At 35.6% G+C, this 18461-nt stretch overlaps 1 protein-coding gene across 10 annotated transcripts in view; it reads right to left on the reverse strand.

The window, feature by feature from the left end:
- Positions 1-18461, reverse strand: part of CELF1 (CUGBP Elav-like family member 1) — a 43738-nt gene that overhangs the window by 18037 nt on the left and 7240 nt on the right. For 5 of the 10 annotated variants that reach the window (XM_087720903.1, XM_087720902.1, XM_087720901.1 and 2 more), the window contains exons 2-5: positions 15799-15902; positions 12470-12511; positions 9706-9819; positions 955-1142 (exon numbers count right to left, since the gene is read on the reverse strand). In XM_087720903.1, coding sequence (XP_087577029.1) covers positions 955-1142; positions 9706-9776 — 259 coding nt within the window. In that variant the 5' untranslated portion in view covers positions 9777-9819; positions 12470-12511; positions 15799-15902. Of the gene's footprint in view, positions 1-954; positions 1143-9705; positions 9952-12469; positions 12512-15798; positions 15903-18461 lie in introns of those variants that run through there. The other 5 variants (XM_014055152.2, XM_014055155.2, XM_087720894.1 and 2 more) reach the window with 5 other exon arrangements.

Below are 18461 nucleotides of genomic sequence, written 5' to 3' on the forward strand. Positions count from 1 at the left end.
AACTACCTAATTATAGAGGATGTTTAAACAATCTAGGTTAGATCCAGAGATGCCCTACACAAAGCGGCCAATTTTATTGGAGGAAGGGGATCTTTATTAACTCACTCTGTTCTATGCATTTTCTTATGCTACAGCAGTTTTAATATCCTACTGGTAATAATGCTTCAGAGGATGGGAGAATAAACTTGTTTTGTCTTTCTAGATCAGACAGCATATTTAAAATGTTATATGTTTATTAGGTCTTGATAATTTACGCTTAACAATGAGTTGGTACAAACTATGTAATTATTTCTTCTGATTTTGTGCGGGGGGGGGGGGATGTTCTGCAAATAAAAACCACAGCAAGATGCCTTACTATATTTTTAATATTACCAATATTACCTTTACTCCAACACCCCACCATCTGAAGTGACACAGATTCTATCATTCTACTACATAAGACCATCAAACTGTAATTTATAGTATAATTGGTCCAATAAAAAGTCATCTGCTCTCGAAATAAACTGCCTACACATTTCATTTATGACTCGCATACTTTAATAATGTCCTTGGTCCTCCTAATAAATTAGTAGTTTATAAACTAGACTGGGGGTCAGAATAATTTTCAGTCTTATAAGAGAGTCTGTGAAACCACTTTTGTAGATTTTCATTGGATATTAAATGGACACTATTTATAAAGTGTAAGCACATATCATTGTGAATAACAATATTAAAAAGTTCAATTTATTATTAACTATTTACTATTACCGCAGTAATTTACTATTACTAATAAATAAATGACACAAGTAGATGTCTCTATGTGTTGGTATAAATAATGGAAACAATTGGATAAAATCTAATTTAAACTACAGTACATATGATGCCAATAATTAAGTCATTTGGTTCTCTATGTGACCCAAAGTGCAACCAAATGCTGCCTTTCTAAAACTTGATGGGAAGAAGAAAACCTCTCACCTTTGCTCTGAGGAGGGTTTAGGCTTCTGTCTCGCAGGACATTAATTTCATAGACAGCACCATACTGTTCAAATAGATCTCGCAAGTCTTTTTCAGACCAACTCCGTGGGACTTGGCCCACAAACATCTTGATAGCATCTAGGTCTGGTTGGTCAGGATGATCCAATGTGCCATTCATTTTCTTTGAGCTATATAAGTCAATGAGAAAAATGTGATAAGTGATTTTACTGGCAAGGTAATCAATAAACCTTCTAGTTCATATACAGTGTTTAAATTGCTAAAACTCAACATATTTAAATAGAACTCACAAATTTGAAGTGCTAAGAGAAAAAAAAAACAGGATATTTTTCTATACAAAAAGAGTGATTGGCTGATAACTCACTGCCTTCTCCTAAAAATCCCTGCAAGTTTCTAATTTTATTTAGCAGTTTATAAATGAATTTTTTTTTTGGCGGGGGGATAAATAATCATTTGAAACAAGTAAGAGCAGGGAAGATAAATACTTTAAAGTGACTGAAATGCTCTCTAAAATTCAATGTACTATAATTTAAAAATCAGTGATAATTGTTCCACTACATCATTAGAAAATATTAAATATAGATTTTAAATATTCAAAATAATTAACTTAAAATAATTAGAATTTGGTTCAACTCATAATTATTTTTAAAGTATATACCTGCTTTTTAAATAACTCAATTCATAGTTCCATTTTTTAATATAACTTAATCTGGAAAAAAACATGGTTGTTCTATATACTTGTACTTCTAAAAATGAATTTGCCTCTGGATACTGAAGAATAATTATGCAGATTTGTATCAAACCATAAGGAAGAACTTTTAGAAATTAAGATAGGATTTTGCATAGTAAATAAATCACATGAAGCTGAGCCTTCTTGAAAAATGATTTAAATTAGATCCATCCTCAAAATGGTTCTGATTTGGCAAAATGTATCTAAGAACTGATATTCTTTTAATCTATGGTAATTAACAGAGTAAGAAAAATAATCAAATAGAATGAACAGAAAGATTGCTTTGTAATATGATGAATGCTGAATAATGAAAATATGATGTCTGCTGACTCAATTAAAGGTAAAGGTATTTCTGTGCATGAATACTAAAAGTTAGAAAAGAAACAGAAGCAGAAACCTAAAAGGGAATCTTTTTTTAGAAACAGAAACCTAAAAGGGAATCATAGAATGCAGCCCTGTACCTAGACATATAAGAGAGGGGAAAACCCTACCACTAATTGGTTGGAAACCAAAACCACAAATCTGGTAGAATACTCTGCTTGAAGAGTATGGATGACAGAAATGCTGAATAACAGCACTACCGTTGGAAGATAAATTATCTACTGCTTAGACTATTATTTTTTTATTATTAGATTTTTATCACACCATAAGGCAATTGTAGAATTCAGAGACTCCTAGATTCTAGGACAGCAGCTTAACCACTACATCAAAACAACTCTACAAAATATAAGGAAATGGCTATCTTTGAAGCCTATCCTTAAAAAGTTTTGAAGTTTTTTAAGGAAATGGTTATCTTTGAAGCTGCAATTTTTGGGGAACTAGAGAAAGAAGGCTTATTAGGCCAAAAGAAAAAGCATACCAAATCTAATTTCTTACAATTAGAGTTGAAAGTATCTTATAGTCTTTGTATGAGAAACAGGATTAGGGGAATATCTCCATAACCACAATTTATCCCTCCTTCTTTGTAAGACTGCTCAACTCTGCATCTCTGGACAGTGCACATTTTACTTTGGAAATACATTACATATATTAACTGCTGAGTTAATATAAGCCATGGTGGCGCAGTGGTTAGAATGCAGTACTGCAGGCTACTTCTGCTGCCTGCCCGCAATTTAGCAGTTTAAATCTCACCAGACTCAAGGTTGACGCAGCCTTTCATCCTTTCGAGGTGGGTAAAGTGAGGACCCAAATTGTTGGGGGCAATATGCTAATTCTGTAAACTACTTAGAGAGGCTATAAAGCACTGTAAAGTGGTATATAAGTCTAAATGCTATTGCTCGGTGCAGGTATCCACTGAAGACTTCCGCCAACTTTGCTCAATGGTTGATACTTTAGCAGCATTATTAAGCTGGGCTGTGTTTGGGGTTTCACAATGAAATGATGATCCTCTGTAATAATTAGAGGATACAATAATTTCAGAATTAATTATCATCATTTTTGATGCCTTTCATGCTATAGGTAGTCCTTGACTTATTAGCGAATTTACAACTGCATTGAAAAAAGTGACATGACTATTTTCACATGTACGACCACCGCAACATCCCCATGGTCACGTGATCAATACCCGGGTGCTGCAACTGATTCATATTTAGGATGGCTGCAATGTCCCGGGATGATGTGAACACCTTTTGCCACCAAGCAAAATCAAAGGGAAATCAGATTCATTTTACAACTGTGTTATTCATTTAACAGCTGCAATGAATCACTTAACAACTGTTGCAAGAAAGATCTTATAGTGGGGCCAAAAAAAATCAAACTAAATAACTTCAGATTTTTTTCCACCTTTAATATAACATATAAGCTGTGCAACACATCGAAAACCAAAGTGAAATCTTTTTTTGGGGGGGGGGGATAATTTAAAAACCTACAATAATGTGATTGCATAAGTGTGCAACACCTTAAACAAATACTTCATTGAAGCACCTACTGATTTTATGGTAGCAGTTTTTGGGGTAGGAGCCCATCAGTATGGCTCATCTTGCCGTGGCAATCTTTGCCCACAGATCCTTGCAAAAGTGCTCTAAATTTGTCAGATTGTGAGGTCAACTCCTGTGCACATCACTTCTTCAGGTCACTCCACAGATTTTCAACAGGGTTCAGGTCTGGGATCTGGCTGGGCCATTCCAAAACTTATCTTCTTCTTGTGAAATCATTATTTTGTTGATTTCGAGATGTGTTTTGGATCATTGTCATGTTGAAAGATAAAATTCCTCTTCCTCGTCAGCATTTTCAAGAGCCATGGTGGTGCAGCGGTTAAAATGCAGTATTGTAAACTAACTCACTGCTGACTGCCAGGAGTTCAATTCTGACTGGCGCAAGGTTGACTCAACCTTCCATCCTTCTGAGGTCAGTAAAATGAGAACCCAGATTGCTGGGGCAATATGCTGACTTTGTGAACTGCTTAGAAAGGCTATACAACACAATGAAGCAGTATATAAGCCTAAATGCTATTGCTATTATTTTCTTTGTAAGAAAAGGCTTCTATCTTGCCACCGTACCCCACAACTCAGACACATGAAGAATATGGGAGATTGTTGTCACATGTAGTACATGCTCAGTATTTTCCAGAAATTCCTCCAGCTCCTTTAAGGTTGCTACAGGTCTCTTGGCATCCTTTTGCACCAATTTTCTTGGGGTTTTTTCATCCATTTTGAAAGGACCACAGTTTTTTTGCCATTGTTGTGCCATATTTTCTCCACTTGTTGATGACTGCCGTTACTGTGTTCCATGGTATAGCCAATGCTTTGGGAAGTTTTTCCACCTTTTTCCTGACTTGATACTTTCCAACAATGAGGACCCTTTGTTCCTTTGTAAGCTATTTGCAGACCATGGCTTTTGCTGTAAGAAGTAACTGAGTTAATGTCAAACAAATCCTACTAGAACAGCTGAATTTATATGGTTGTCATCAGAGTCACTTTAAACGATGGAAGAGGTGTACTGACTACTACAGGTAATTCTCAACATATGACTACAATTGAGCCCAAAATTTATGTTGTTAAGTGAGATATTTGTTAAGTGAGTTTTGCCCCATTTTACGAATTTTCTTGCCTCAGTTGTTAAGTGAATAATTGCAGTTGCTAAGTTAGTAACCTGGGTTGTTAAGTGAGTCTGGCTTCCCAACTGATTTCACTTGTCAGAAGATCGCAAAAGGTGATCACATGAATTTGGGACACAGCAATGGTCATAAATATGAACCAGTTGCCAAGCATCTGAATTCTGATCACGTGATCATGGGGATGCTGCAAAGAACTGTGAAAAATAGTGGTCATTAAGTCATTTTTTTCCAATGACGTTGTAACTTTGAACAGTCACTAAACAAACTGTTGTAAGTCAAGGACTACCTGTATTTATCATCAATTTGAATGTGATTGGTTAATTTTGAACCCAGCCACATCTCTACCAAGGTGAAGCATGTGAATATTTATGCAGCTATATTATTCTCGTTTTTCATTTTTATTTTTCCTCCTAAAAGATTTGTTTGTTTTTCAATTCAATTGTACAGCTTCTATGTTATATTAAAGGAGGGAAAATTTCTGAAGTGGTTTATCTTAGTCTGCTTATTTTACATCTCAAAAACCTGGCATTTTGTATAGACTTTCTATATGCCCTATAGTCCTCTGCTAAGGACCACTTGTTCAGAGACTGTTCAAAGTTATAATGGCACTGAACAAGTGATAGTTATGACTGTTCCTTGAAGTTCCAGGTCTTCTAGCACCCCTTCAATCAGGTAATTGTGATCCCAATGCTTGGCAACCAGTTCACACAACAGTTGCAGCATTCCATAGTCATAGGATCACAATTTGCCAGCTTACCACAAGTAATTGGGGAGGCTAACAAAAAGGGATGCAAGTTGTTTGGATAAGTCTCTTCCACCCATGCACCTTGCCGGCCTCCCATTTTTCTTGAGCCTTATTGCACTCACGCACCCTCTCCCACCCAGCAGTAACCACCCCAAGCCCTGCTGCACTTGCACTGCATCTTCCCTGCCACTTGTGCATCTTGGCGCACACTCCCCCAATCCCTATTGTACTTACACTGCAGCCCCCCACCCCTAGCCATTTGCACATCTCCTCTGGTCACCTTCAGCTACCGAGCAGTAGCACTTCAAGTCCCACTAGCATCATGCCTCCCCGACTACACACACACACCCCTTGCTTATTCTCCTACCCTAGCAGGAGCTGCTTACCTATCTGTCACCTTGACTGTAAGCCATCTGGGACTTTCAACTTTCTGCTGTCTTCTCCACTGACTTGGTAGTTGGAGGGAAATTGCTGTTACTAAGCAATACAGTCATGTGATGTTGCACTTTACAACTGCATCACTTAGGGACAGAAATTCCAATAATAAATACTCTAGCAATTTGAGGGCTATCTGTACACCCTGCAATGGTGTTGATGCTGGTGAAATGGCCACTGGAGTAAATCCTAAAGAATCCTCTTTTAGTCTGAGGATTCTGCCAAAGAAATTTTTAAGAACCCAAAAAGGATTACCATGCAAGCAGAACTGAGATTCAGCAAACAACTTATTTTTAAAATTCAATGATTATAAATTAACATATTACATTTTGACTTTAAACTAGAAACTCTGGATTTTAACTTAGGAATAACATGGGGGGGGGGGGGGAATCACAGAATCCACATTGCTTTCTAGCTTCATGAAATGTCTGTTTATGATAAAAAGGGAATCAACTAGTTGGCATGCCAGTTGTAATTTCAGAAAAAGATAGTGTTCAGAATACCAAACACAAACTGTAAACAAAGTTAATTACTAAGAGATCCAGTTTCTTCCACTTTGGGGAATTTTATATAAACATCCTAATAGATGTACCTTCGACTGTGGATATACTGTTTCATTTATTCTGAGTCTTAATTAAGTTTCAAAACAGTTAAAGCATCTGATTATAAATCATACAATGACCTGCAAACATTTGACCTTCAGCCATAAACCTGTGGTGGTGACCCTACAGAACACTGAATGACTAAGTCTATGTGATTTTCTCCTTTTGGGGAAATAGATAAAAAAATTGAGAGGTATAATGCAGGCATGTAAATTCGATAAGGGCATATATTCCTTTGTGAAATGTAAACCACCCATTTCTTACTTTATCAACTTTATAATTGGTAAAAATGATAAAAATGGGTGTACTTTAAATAATTACCTTAAAACAATCAAAATAAGCTCTACTAAATGGATTTCCCCCAAATGCTGCTGCTAGCAAGATGCTAAAGTACTCATTGTGAGTTGCACTGCTTTCGATGACAGCTGTCTCCTTAATGCATTTATGATTTTTAATCGATAAAATACATTTTTAAAACTTCTATCTTATTTTCCTTGGAGATAAAAATAAAATTTGAATTGGCTATACTATATTCATTCCCTTTTTTGACAGCTCTCAATTCTGATAGTTTTCAATTCAGCTTTCATTATGTGCTTCAACAGGTTTAGCTGAAACTTATGTTATGTATCAATCCCACTGTAATGTAAATCCCAATATTCTACATTTAAAAAGCAGTGAGATGATTTAGATTTTTTTTAATTGAATGAACTGGAGATTCTTTCTTTGTGTACTCACTCTTACTTAAATCCAACCTTTACCTCATGTGATTAATGTGAACTACCAAAGCCATCCATCTAGCTATCAGAACTTCAACTGAAGTCTCTTGTATACCTACCTGGGAGAATGTTTTAGAGTAGTGTTACTTCACTGCTTCCACTGTGCTAGGCTTTCTTTCTTAAATATACATGGTAGAACACATCAGATACAAAGACATAAGGCATGACAGCGAGAAATGCCTTCAAGTATGGCTGCTTGGTCCTACATCCATCTTAGACCATTCCTAAAGATATTACTTTTCTGGGAAGAGCTGCTCTAGAATTAAGTGTCTGAATGAAAAGCAAGGGTAGTATTTATATTCTTTGCTCCAGTGTACAAGAAGGAGACGACTTTATCCAGCTGTGGAGTACAAGCTGCTTTTAATCAGGTGTCAAACTCAAGGTCCAGGGGGCCGAATCTGGCCCGGGAGGGTGCTTAGATCTGGCCCTGAAAACAGCAAACAACTAGACCTGGAAACAGCAAATGTCTGGCCCGCGGTACCTCTGCCAGCAAAAATAGAGCTCAGAGGGCCACAGGCGGCCCTCCCGAGCTCCAATTTCACTGGCAGAAAGCCATCATAGCTGAAAACAAGCTCAAGAACAAACTGGTCACGGCCACCCTGGCCCCCTGAGGTCAAATACAACCATGATGCAGCCCTCAAATGAAATCAAGTTTGAAACCCCTGCTTTAAAGTCACCTCAAAAGAATAAAGTATACTAAATTTTAAGTATTTAAAAGCATTTGAAGAATAATTTTAATATATATATAACATTTGGAGTTTAGAACAAGTAGAATATGTATATGGGGCAATTTTTAAATTTATCAAAGGAGTGCAGCATAATTTCCAGGGAAGTGTCAACATCTACTTCTTTACTGACCATCAGGGGAAAAAAACAACAATAATAATTCAAGTGAGATTTAAAGTATAATTTTAATGCTAGTGACTTTCAATATTTTGTCTAACAGCTGTTATCATCTAATGCTTAATTTGTTATACTCAATGAACAAATGTAAAGTACTGTTATGAGTTTTTTTAATTAATTCAAAGCTTAAGAAATATATTTTAAGAAAAAAATACATCTTTCTTATTTAAATGAAGATATGGGATAAGCTCTACGACATGGATAAGCAACTACATTTGTTATTAAATATAAAAATTGAGCTATTTTAGTGAATCATGGTGGTACATACAATTAACATTGACAGCTTAACAAAAATGCCCTCTGGAACATTCTTCCTTCAGAGATTAGACTAGCCCTGGCCCTTTTGACCTTTCGTAAGATCTTAAAGACCCAGTGATATACTGGGACCTGGTAAGGGTCCCATTTTTGTTAAGGGTTCCATTTGCTGATTGGAGTGTAATTTCTTGGCAGCTGTGTTTATTTTGTTTGTATTGTGCTTGTATTCAGTTTTCATTGATTTTATAATGTTCACAACTCATAGTCACTTGTTTGATATCAGCGGCCTTATAAATTGAATAAATAAAATGCATACCTAAGGAGTTCTGCCTTAAGCCATTATCAAGTAAAACTAAATACATCTATAAATTGTTGAGTACTGTCTGATAGGCAATTTATTTAGATATAAGTGTTGATAGACACATTTCCATTTCTGCTGTGATTCATTCTAAATATTTCCAACTGAAGTAATTATTTCCTATATATCTCTAATTCGAACTCTTCTTCCCCTTCCCATAGTGTTTCTTTTTCTTTCACTGAATTTCTCAAGATATGTGAGGAAGTGACTTGATCTCTTATATTCTAGAAAGCTCTATGGACACAAACAACCATGTCAAAGTATTAATTCAGAGAAATTATTCTGTAATGATAAAGACTTATGTAATGTACTTTACATAAAGCATACTGAGAGTTTATCTGAAGAAAAAAAGTCAACATACTTAGCACACTTACCTGAAGGCAGTTTATTCCAATGTAGTGAATACATCAATAATAAATCATAGATAACTGTAATACTTTGAGAACTGTTGCCCATAGTAATTAATTCTTACAAAATTTTGGGTTTAAAATATAGCAAAGTATGAGGAAATATAGTACATTAAATTGCATATTTAATGTGCTAAATATCAAGCTATAAAGATTTACATTATTTAGGGCATTACTTCCTAGATTAGAATGACATGCCAAATTGTACAGCTTTATTACTATTAGCTATATATTTACAAAAAAATGTGCCTCCTTAGAATTAGCCAACTATGGAACAATTGGCTATTTTGCCCAATACTGATCTAACTACTGATCTAACTAAATATATTTCAGGCTTTATTCTAATATCTAAATACATGTATTTGCTTTTTTTAACTCAAATAAGCAAATTTCCCACCCCCAAACCAAAATAACAAACTCAAAGCAATCAGTATCAATGTAGATGACTTTGAAAACAAAATACTTACATCGGGCTGGCATTCAAGGAGCAATGATCCACCATCATTTCTGGGAGGAACTCCAACTTAAAAGCAGCCATCACTTCTCTGCTTACCACAAACCACTAATGCTAGATCACTGTCCTGTCGAACCAATTGAATACCACCACTTAAGTTCTGCAGGTCTTAATACACTGAGCCACATAGAAAAACATTCAAACCACAGGAACATAAGCTCAGGGAGACCAGCAACGGACACCACAAAAACAGGCTGGACTGGGAAAGAAACATGAGGACCAGGATTAAAAAGGGGATGTGACCATATGAAGAGACTCAGCTCAGTATACAATGAAAATGCTGATGCACTGGACTTGTTTTGTGCAATTTCCCCTACTCAAGCAGTATTGAGTGCACTGTTAGATAAACAGTGTCAGATCCACAAAGATGTTTGTGTGCAACAGAGCAGAAGAAACTCTAACTTACTTCATAATTCTAATTACACTCTCTAGTCAAAAATGATAGTAAATATTGCATTTAAATGGAACAATATTACAGGACTCAGTAATACACCGAGTTCCTAGTGTATGTACTCATTACATTATGTTCCTGATATACAATACAATACAATAATACAATAGCAGAGTTGGAAGGGACTTTGGAGGTCTTCTAGTTCAACCCCCTGCCTAGGCAGGAAATCCTATACCATTTCAGACAAACGGCTACCCAACATCTTCTTAAAGACTTCCAGTGTTGGGGCATTCACAACTTCTGGAGGCAAGCTGTTCCACTGATTAATTGTTCTAACTGTCAGGAAATTTCTCCTCAGTTCTAAGTTGCTTCTCTCCTTGATTAGTTTCCACCCATTGCTTCTTGTTCTACCCTCAGGTGCCTTGGAAAATAGTTTGACTCCCTCTTCTTTGTGGCAACCCCTGAGATATTGGAACACTGCTATCATGTCTCCCCTAGTCCTTCTTTCTATTAAACTAGACATACCCAGTTCCTGCAACTGTTCTTCATACGTTTTAGTTTCCAGTCCCCTAATCATCTTTGTTGCTCTTCTCTGCTCTCTTTCTAGTCTCCACATCTTTTCTACATCGTGGTGACCAAAACTGAATGCAGTATTCCAAGTGTGGCCTTACCAAGGCATTATAAAGTGGTATTAACACTTCACATGATCTTGATTCTATCCCTGTTTATGCAGCCTAGAACTGTGTTGGCTTTTTTGGCAGCTGCTGCACACTGCTGGCTCCTATTTAAATGGTTGTCCACTAGGACTCCAAGATCCCTTTCACAGTTAGTATTGTTGAGCAAGGTACCACCTATACTGAACCTGTGCATTTCATTTTTGTTGCCTAAATGTAGAACCTTACTCTTTTCACCATTGACTTTCATTTTATTAGATAGTGCCCAATGTTCAAGTTTGTCAAGATCCTTCTGTATCTTTAGCCTATCTTCTGGAGTGTATGAGGCGAGATAACATTATAAAGTAATGCATGCTAATTTGATCCAGACAAAAATAATATGTAACTAGTCTCACCTCTCCTGCTATTTCCCAGTAAGATTTATAAACTGAGATATAAGGAATTATAAGGGAGATGAATGGTTTAAAAATGTGAAAAATAAGTAAACAAATATTATTTCTGGCTTGAATGTATAACTATACAAGAGACTCTATATATACAGGTATTCCTCAACTTGCAACTGTTTCAAAGTTATGATGGCCTTGATGACTGTTGTAATACCCCCAGTCATGTGATCAGTTGATTTGCATTTATGACGACTGCAGTATCTTGCAATCATGTGATCACAATTTGCTACTTTCCCAGCCAGTTTTAACAAGGAAAATCAACTGGGGAAGCCAGATTCACTTATGGATCATGAGGTTTTATTTAACAACTGCAGTGATAACCCTAAAGACCATGGTAAAAATGGTTCTAAAATTGGGTCTAGTCACATGATGGCTTGCTTTAAACTGCACCAAGTTAGAATTGAAATTCTGGACCAAATTGTGGTTGCGAGTCAAAGACTACCAGTAATTGCCAGCTCCACAAATTCATTGTTAAAGAAGTTCAGAAACTATTCAAACATTCTTGAAAATATAAACAAATTACTAGTATGATCTTTCCTCCATAGAAATGAACAATACTAATATTATGTTGAAATTATTACTTTGCATACTGAACATTTTTCTCAAGATTCAAGCTCTATTGGATTCAAATTCAGGGTTTAGTCCTGTAAAAACAATGCAGTTCTAAAAATGCTGTTGAATTAAATCTCTGTAATCTAACTGTCGGCAAATATTTTTTTGAGTATATAATTGTCCTTATTTATCATGTAGCAAGTAAGCTGTGTAGATACTAACTAAATAAAAACATGCCATAAAATGTTCTACGTAAAAGGCTTCCTAGCAACAGGAGCCATGGTTGCCTGTCTTATATCTACTTCCAACTCCCCTATGCCACCATGAGATAAAGAGATACACACACACACACAATTCTATCAAAATACATGTCACGTACACCACCTATGACAGTCTAATTTTAAAACCCTGCAAAATTTCAGTGTTTTAAAATCACATTCATTAGAATATTCAAAGATATAATTCTATACCCTTTTCCCCAAAGTGAACTGCCATACACATTTAATGCATTAATCTCTATCAACTTCAAATATATTTGCTTGTTTACAACTGCATTTTATATTAACTGATTCTGGATAATACCATGATAGGTTATATTTTCTGATTCAGTATCAATTTTATTCCACAACATATTAGGGCAAAAATTATACTCACATTATATTCTTCTTTTTCCCCCTTGGTAAAATCAATAAATATCTGCATTTAACATGGCAAATACCAAGATGTTAAAACATATTTTTTATCTCACTCATGTATTAATTCTTATTAATGTATTAACTACAGTTTTCAAATGTAGCTTGGTTCTATGTCATATTAATCTCACAAATAAGGAGGAACGATTAACTGTGAATCCAATAATCTGGAGAAGTGGAGATAACAAAAATTTTCTACCTATTTCTACATAGATGAGAAGATAGAGAATGCCCCTATAAAAGAGGGTAAGAAAGAAAAGCCTGCCACATGCTTAATAATCTGAGAATTGTAGGCAACAAAATATATCGAAAATTTGGGCTAGAATTATTCACAGCTGGGCTTTTATCTATGAGTATATATAATATGTTCTTAAACTATCCATACATCCTATGTATACTCATAATTAATCCTGTCTATGAATAAGCATTTGCCACCCATGGATAAACCAATTATGAAAATTAAAATACAACTTTTGAGGTTGGTTTATCTACGGATGACACATTTTTATGATTTTTTTAAAATCAAAAATCAGTTTATACACAGATGGGCTTATATAAACACATAAAATATATTAAATTCACAAGCAGAATAGGAATATAAGACTTTCCCTAGTGTTTATCTCTATTATTCAGTGGCACACTGACCTTTAATGTTGCAGGAAATGCCATGATGTACTAATAACTACTAGTAGAAATCTGCTCTCTTAAAGCCATGATCTAAGTGGTTATTATTCTGCTGTAGCAAATGCTTAAAAAAAATAGAACTTGAATATTCATGTCTAATATTCACTCTACGCTTGCGATCAACTAATGGATTTCCTAAATTTGGAACCCTCAATACCTGTCTATCCTTTACCAATTCTCTAAATTGTTCATCGTAAAAAGAAGATCACATTATGTTCATTTGTTTCCTTGTGTATACATGAAACGCCTTTTGCTTAGTTCACATACTCAAAATGGAGATTTAAAAATAAAAATCTAATGTCCATCAAAGAATTATCCTTTGTACTCCTTTCTGGCTCTCTTAATCTCCTGATCACTTTTCTCTCCACTTAATTTGTTTCATTCTTCCCTCTTGTTACACAATATCTTTGTACTCAAGTTGATGTTCATACCTCATGCATATATGAATTTCAGAATAAAACATTATTGCACATTTGTTGACTGGGCAATGTTGGTAAATCTTGCACTCTTTCCATTCCTCTCCCATATGTGCTCACTTCCCCCCCCCTTACCAGTATTACTCCCTTTACTGGAAAGATATCTACCCAGAATATGCATTTCAGTCCAAATAGAGAACACCAAAAACTATCTGCTCTATGCCCAGAACAATGTATGCATGTTATGTTCTAGACTGGCATAACCTGAAAATAAGAAAATCAAAGTAAATGGAACAGGAATAAACTAGCTTTAACTATGTTTCCTTTTCTTTTTCTGATTTTAAGCCTTTAATGTTTTTGTAAATCCTATGCCTTTTCAAAGATTCACATGATGTTGCATATCTTGAATGAGGATAGGAAAATGAATAGGTAATCCTTGACATACAACAGTTTGTTTAGTGACCATTTGAAGTTATAATGGCACTGAAAAGAGTGACTTATGACCATTTTTCAGACTTACAACCCCTGCAGCTTCCTGATGGTCACATGGTCAAAATCCAGACGCTTGGCAACTGACTCATATTTATTACGATTGCAATGTTCCAAAGTCATGTTAACACTCTTTGCTTCTGACAAGCAAAGTCAAAGGGAGAAGCCAGATTCATTTAACAACCATGTCACTAACTTAACACCTGCAGTGATTCACTTAACAACTGTGGCAAGAAAAGCTGTAAAATGGGGCAACATTCACTTAACAAATGTCTCCTTTAGCAACAAAAATTTTGGCCTCAATTGTGGTCATAGGTTGAGGACAACCTACCATATTTTTCAGAGTATAAGACACACTTTTTTTCCTCAAAAAAGAAGCTGAAAATCTGGGTACGTCTTATACACAGATTATAGGATTTTTGGCTTCCCAAAACCCCACCTCCTTCACTAAAATGGCCCTGCAGAGCGTCTAGGAAGCTTTTAGAGAGGTCCTGGGGGCTGGGGAGGACAGAAATGAGCAAAAAACAAACTGTTTTTTACTCAATTTATAAATCCCCCCCCAGCCCCCAGGAGCACTCTATAAGCTTCCTAAAGACTATCCATGCCCCTTTTTGTATGAAAAATGGGACCGTTTTTGTGAAAAACAGGTCATTTTTTACTCATTTTTGCGCCCCACCGAAAGGCTATTCATGCCTTGGGGGGGGGAGGGGAACAGGCCCATTTTCATGAAAAACAGACTGGTTTTGGGAGGTTTGCAGAGGGCAAAAACTTTTTTTTTATTTTCCTCTTCAAAATCTTGTTGCGTCTTATACTCCGGAGCGTCTTATACTGCGAAAAATATGGTATGTTGTACAACACCCCCCGAAAACAAATTGTTGCACAATTTTTACCAAAACTGAGTTCTGGTTCTTCCATTATTATTTACACTCCCATAAAAATATGCAACCTATAAATTCCTATTTTCATAGAGACCCAAATCTAACTGATAGCAATCATATGTTCTGACATTTTAGTCTTCTCATTCATAATTAAATATATCTTTCACTTCCCTATATGCATTAATCAACTCCATTCCACAAAATCAGAATATTTTAATATTTATTACAATAGTTTTTATAATAGTATTTATTTTCAATAGTTTTTTGTTTCATATACCAGACTTTAGTAATCCATAACCATTTCCATTTATTTTTCTTACATTCCAAGTTTCAATCTTCCATGTGTGTGTCTACTACTAGACAGGCCAGCAGTTCTTTCACACCCATAATTTGGGTCAATCAAGACTTTTAGTTAATATATTTTACTGAGATAAAGAACATGTAACCTTCCAAATTATTTGCTGTATTCATACATACAGCACTCTTTGAAAATATTAAACATCAATTTTTAATATTTTGACCAGCACATCATATAGTTATACTACTCTCTGCCTTGTGAGCCAATATTGCTGCCCATATGTTACCAAAATGTGTACAGAAGTTTTTATAAAAGATACAAAACTATTTAACTGAAGGATTCTAGTCTTTCATACTTGGAATGTAGCTGTTGTGATTGTAACTTGCTTGTCAGAGTGAGCGTATTAACACCCCCCACCCCACCATAAGTGACACATGGCTCTTAATTATGTGCAGAGTCAGATTACCTGAGTCCCTCCCTCTGCTATAAATACAAAAGGTTGATCCTTTTACAACAAAGAACTCACCAGAAGTCTGTGGACTGTGGCTGGAAAAGAGCAAGGTTTTCCATCTCTTCATCAATCTCTGAGTAACAGTTTGTATTTGCAAGAAGCTGGAAAAGTCTAGGAAACTGAGGTAGAAACACATTCGCTTCAGAAACCTGCTATTTCTATAGTAAATAGCAAAAATCTCAAGCCAGGCATTTGTTTCTGTTTATGTATTTATTTATTTATTTGCCTGGTCCAAGGTGTCACAATTTCATATAGGGTATGAAATCTGGAAATCTTTGACCTTTTATCTATATTTCAGGCTGTCTGCTGAAGATTCATGCTTTTGGAAATTCTTGTGATCCATAACAATAATATGTAACTTTGCTCGTCTTTTTCTGGAAACTTTGGGTGTAGAGGCCTCTACTTTTAATAGAAGAGTACCATGTGTATTTTAGATTTTTCCTTTTTAACAATTTACCCATTTCTATATAACTTGAACTGGACAGTTCTGCAATTTATTTCAACAATGAATGTTTATATCTTATTACTCAAAGTTTTTTGTTTTATTTACCTCTTACTTTTCTTTTAAAAAGTTTTGATTTTGTTTATGCTCTGTGAAACTCGCTTAAGAGTGAATCCTGTCCCTGTGCTTCCAAGCTTCAGAGTCAAGAGGAGGCACCACTGAAATTATTTCAATTTTTGCATTATGACTTTTTAAATTTCCAGAATAATAGCAAAGGGCATAAAAGAGCTACCTCTCAAAGAAAATAGATTTAATAAGTAGATAGTAACAGGGAGTACTGAACTGTTGTCCCAAAAAGTAGTAAATAAACAAGGGTACAAAGACACAGAGAGGGCTTCCTTAAGAGGCCTCTAGTCATTTTCCCTGCAGATTTCACCAGCAGCTACAGGTTTAAATTAAGACATTGTCGCCAATGATAAAGCACATATTACAGTTGAAGATTTCAAATTTAATCCAGGACATAAAAGAAAACCTGAAAGAAGGGAAGTGTCTGCCAATCAATGTCAATAAAAAAGGTTAGATAGACCAATAACATATCCCATATAATCCAGCATGCAATTTTAAGTTAAATTCAGTCTACAATAGCAATTTTGTGTGTTCAAATAATTTATATACTGACTTGTTTCCAGGAGTTCACAACAGTAGAGATATTACTCTCTCTGCCCATTTTCTCCCCAAATAAAATCCTACAAGTAAGTTGGCTGAGAGGGACTGATTCACTCAAAGCTGCCCATGAAGCAACCCTAGCTGAGGGGTAAACCTAAATCTCTTTCCCCAGTTTTAATTCAACTCCCAATTACATCTCACTAATTCTCTGATCATTGAGACACATCTTCAAAACTACAGCACATAAAACCTTTTGTCCAATGCCCCTGGCCTTCCAGTAATAAGCCTCCAAACATTCTGTTTAATAATGGACAAAATGAAGCAAATTAAGCCACATGCTCTTTCATCACCAAGGATAAAGATGCTTCCTCTAACAATTTAAGAGCATGGTGAACCATGCCATGTATTTTGCTTTAGCAACATTAATCAATTGGTGAATATTTTTCAACAATAGTAGAAATTATATTTAGGCTCCACCAAATATTAAGCCCTGTAATTGAGAGGAGGGCAACAGATCAGAATAAGTGCAAACTAATACTAACTGAAGAACATCTTAACTTCATACTTATAAAAATGCAATCTGAATTAGTTATAATTACTACTGAGATTCTAGGGTAGAAAGAGGCAATGTGTCTTTGACATTCCCCTTGGTATCAGTAAAGCTCCCTGCCCTACGTGACATTAATCTCTTGGCTGGCTGAGACTGCTGAAGGTCCTGGGCTTCTACTTCGGTCTTAGTACCAGGATCACTGAGGAATGCCAGTGAGCAGAGTGGCCACAAGGACAGAGATTTTTTTGGGGGGGAGGGGGAGGAGATAGGTGGATGGGGAGACTTGAAGTTGTAAGTGTAGGGGGCTGTCAAACACCCAAATTTTTATTATGTGATCATGGGGGAGCTGCAGTGGCCATAATTTGAGGGTATAAGTAGAATTCATTCAATGTAATTTTGAACAGTCACTGAATGAATGGTGATTAACTGAGGACTACCTGTAAATGAAAGAAAAGGACTATTATGTAACAAACAATGTAAATATTACTCTGAACTGCACTGAGAAAGCAGTAGAAGCAGCATACGTTTCTTTTGCTGTTTCTGCAGCTATAAAGTGCAATGGGAGAAAAAAACGACTGCTTCTTCTAAATGTGTATGTGCTAAAGAACGCAGAGGAAAGCTATTCTCAAAGTGGAACAAAACTTGGCTGTTTCAACTAGCACTGTTCTAGAATTCTGGCTGTTCTGAATGCTGTGATATGCCTGCTGTATTACGATTCATTATTGATTTTCTTCCCTTTCAAAATATTTCCATTTGTTGTTTGTTGAGTCTGGGATAAGATAATGAGGCTCAAGAATGCCTTGTAATGCAAATTCATGCAGCGTAAATTGATAAGAGTTACATTGCATTTTGAAAATGTCGAGAATTAAAATCTAGCCTAGTGTGCTTAGTAAAAGAAATATTCAGTTTACATAACCAATAAATAAAGATATAAAATATAGGTGTAGGACAGCAGAATGAAAGTATTAAGCTCACCCACATTCCAAATTCAATTAATGGGAAGCAGGCTTCTGATGTTCA

The sequence above is a fragment of the Thamnophis sirtalis genome, unplaced genomic scaffold, assembly GCF_051295495.1.
Source record: "Thamnophis sirtalis isolate CommonGarterSnake01/CBP01778 unplaced genomic scaffold, rThaSir2_p1.2 scaffold_1, whole genome shotgun sequence".
In the NCBI taxonomy this organism is placed as follows: Eukaryota; Metazoa; Chordata; class Lepidosauria; order Squamata; family Natricidae; genus Thamnophis; species Thamnophis sirtalis.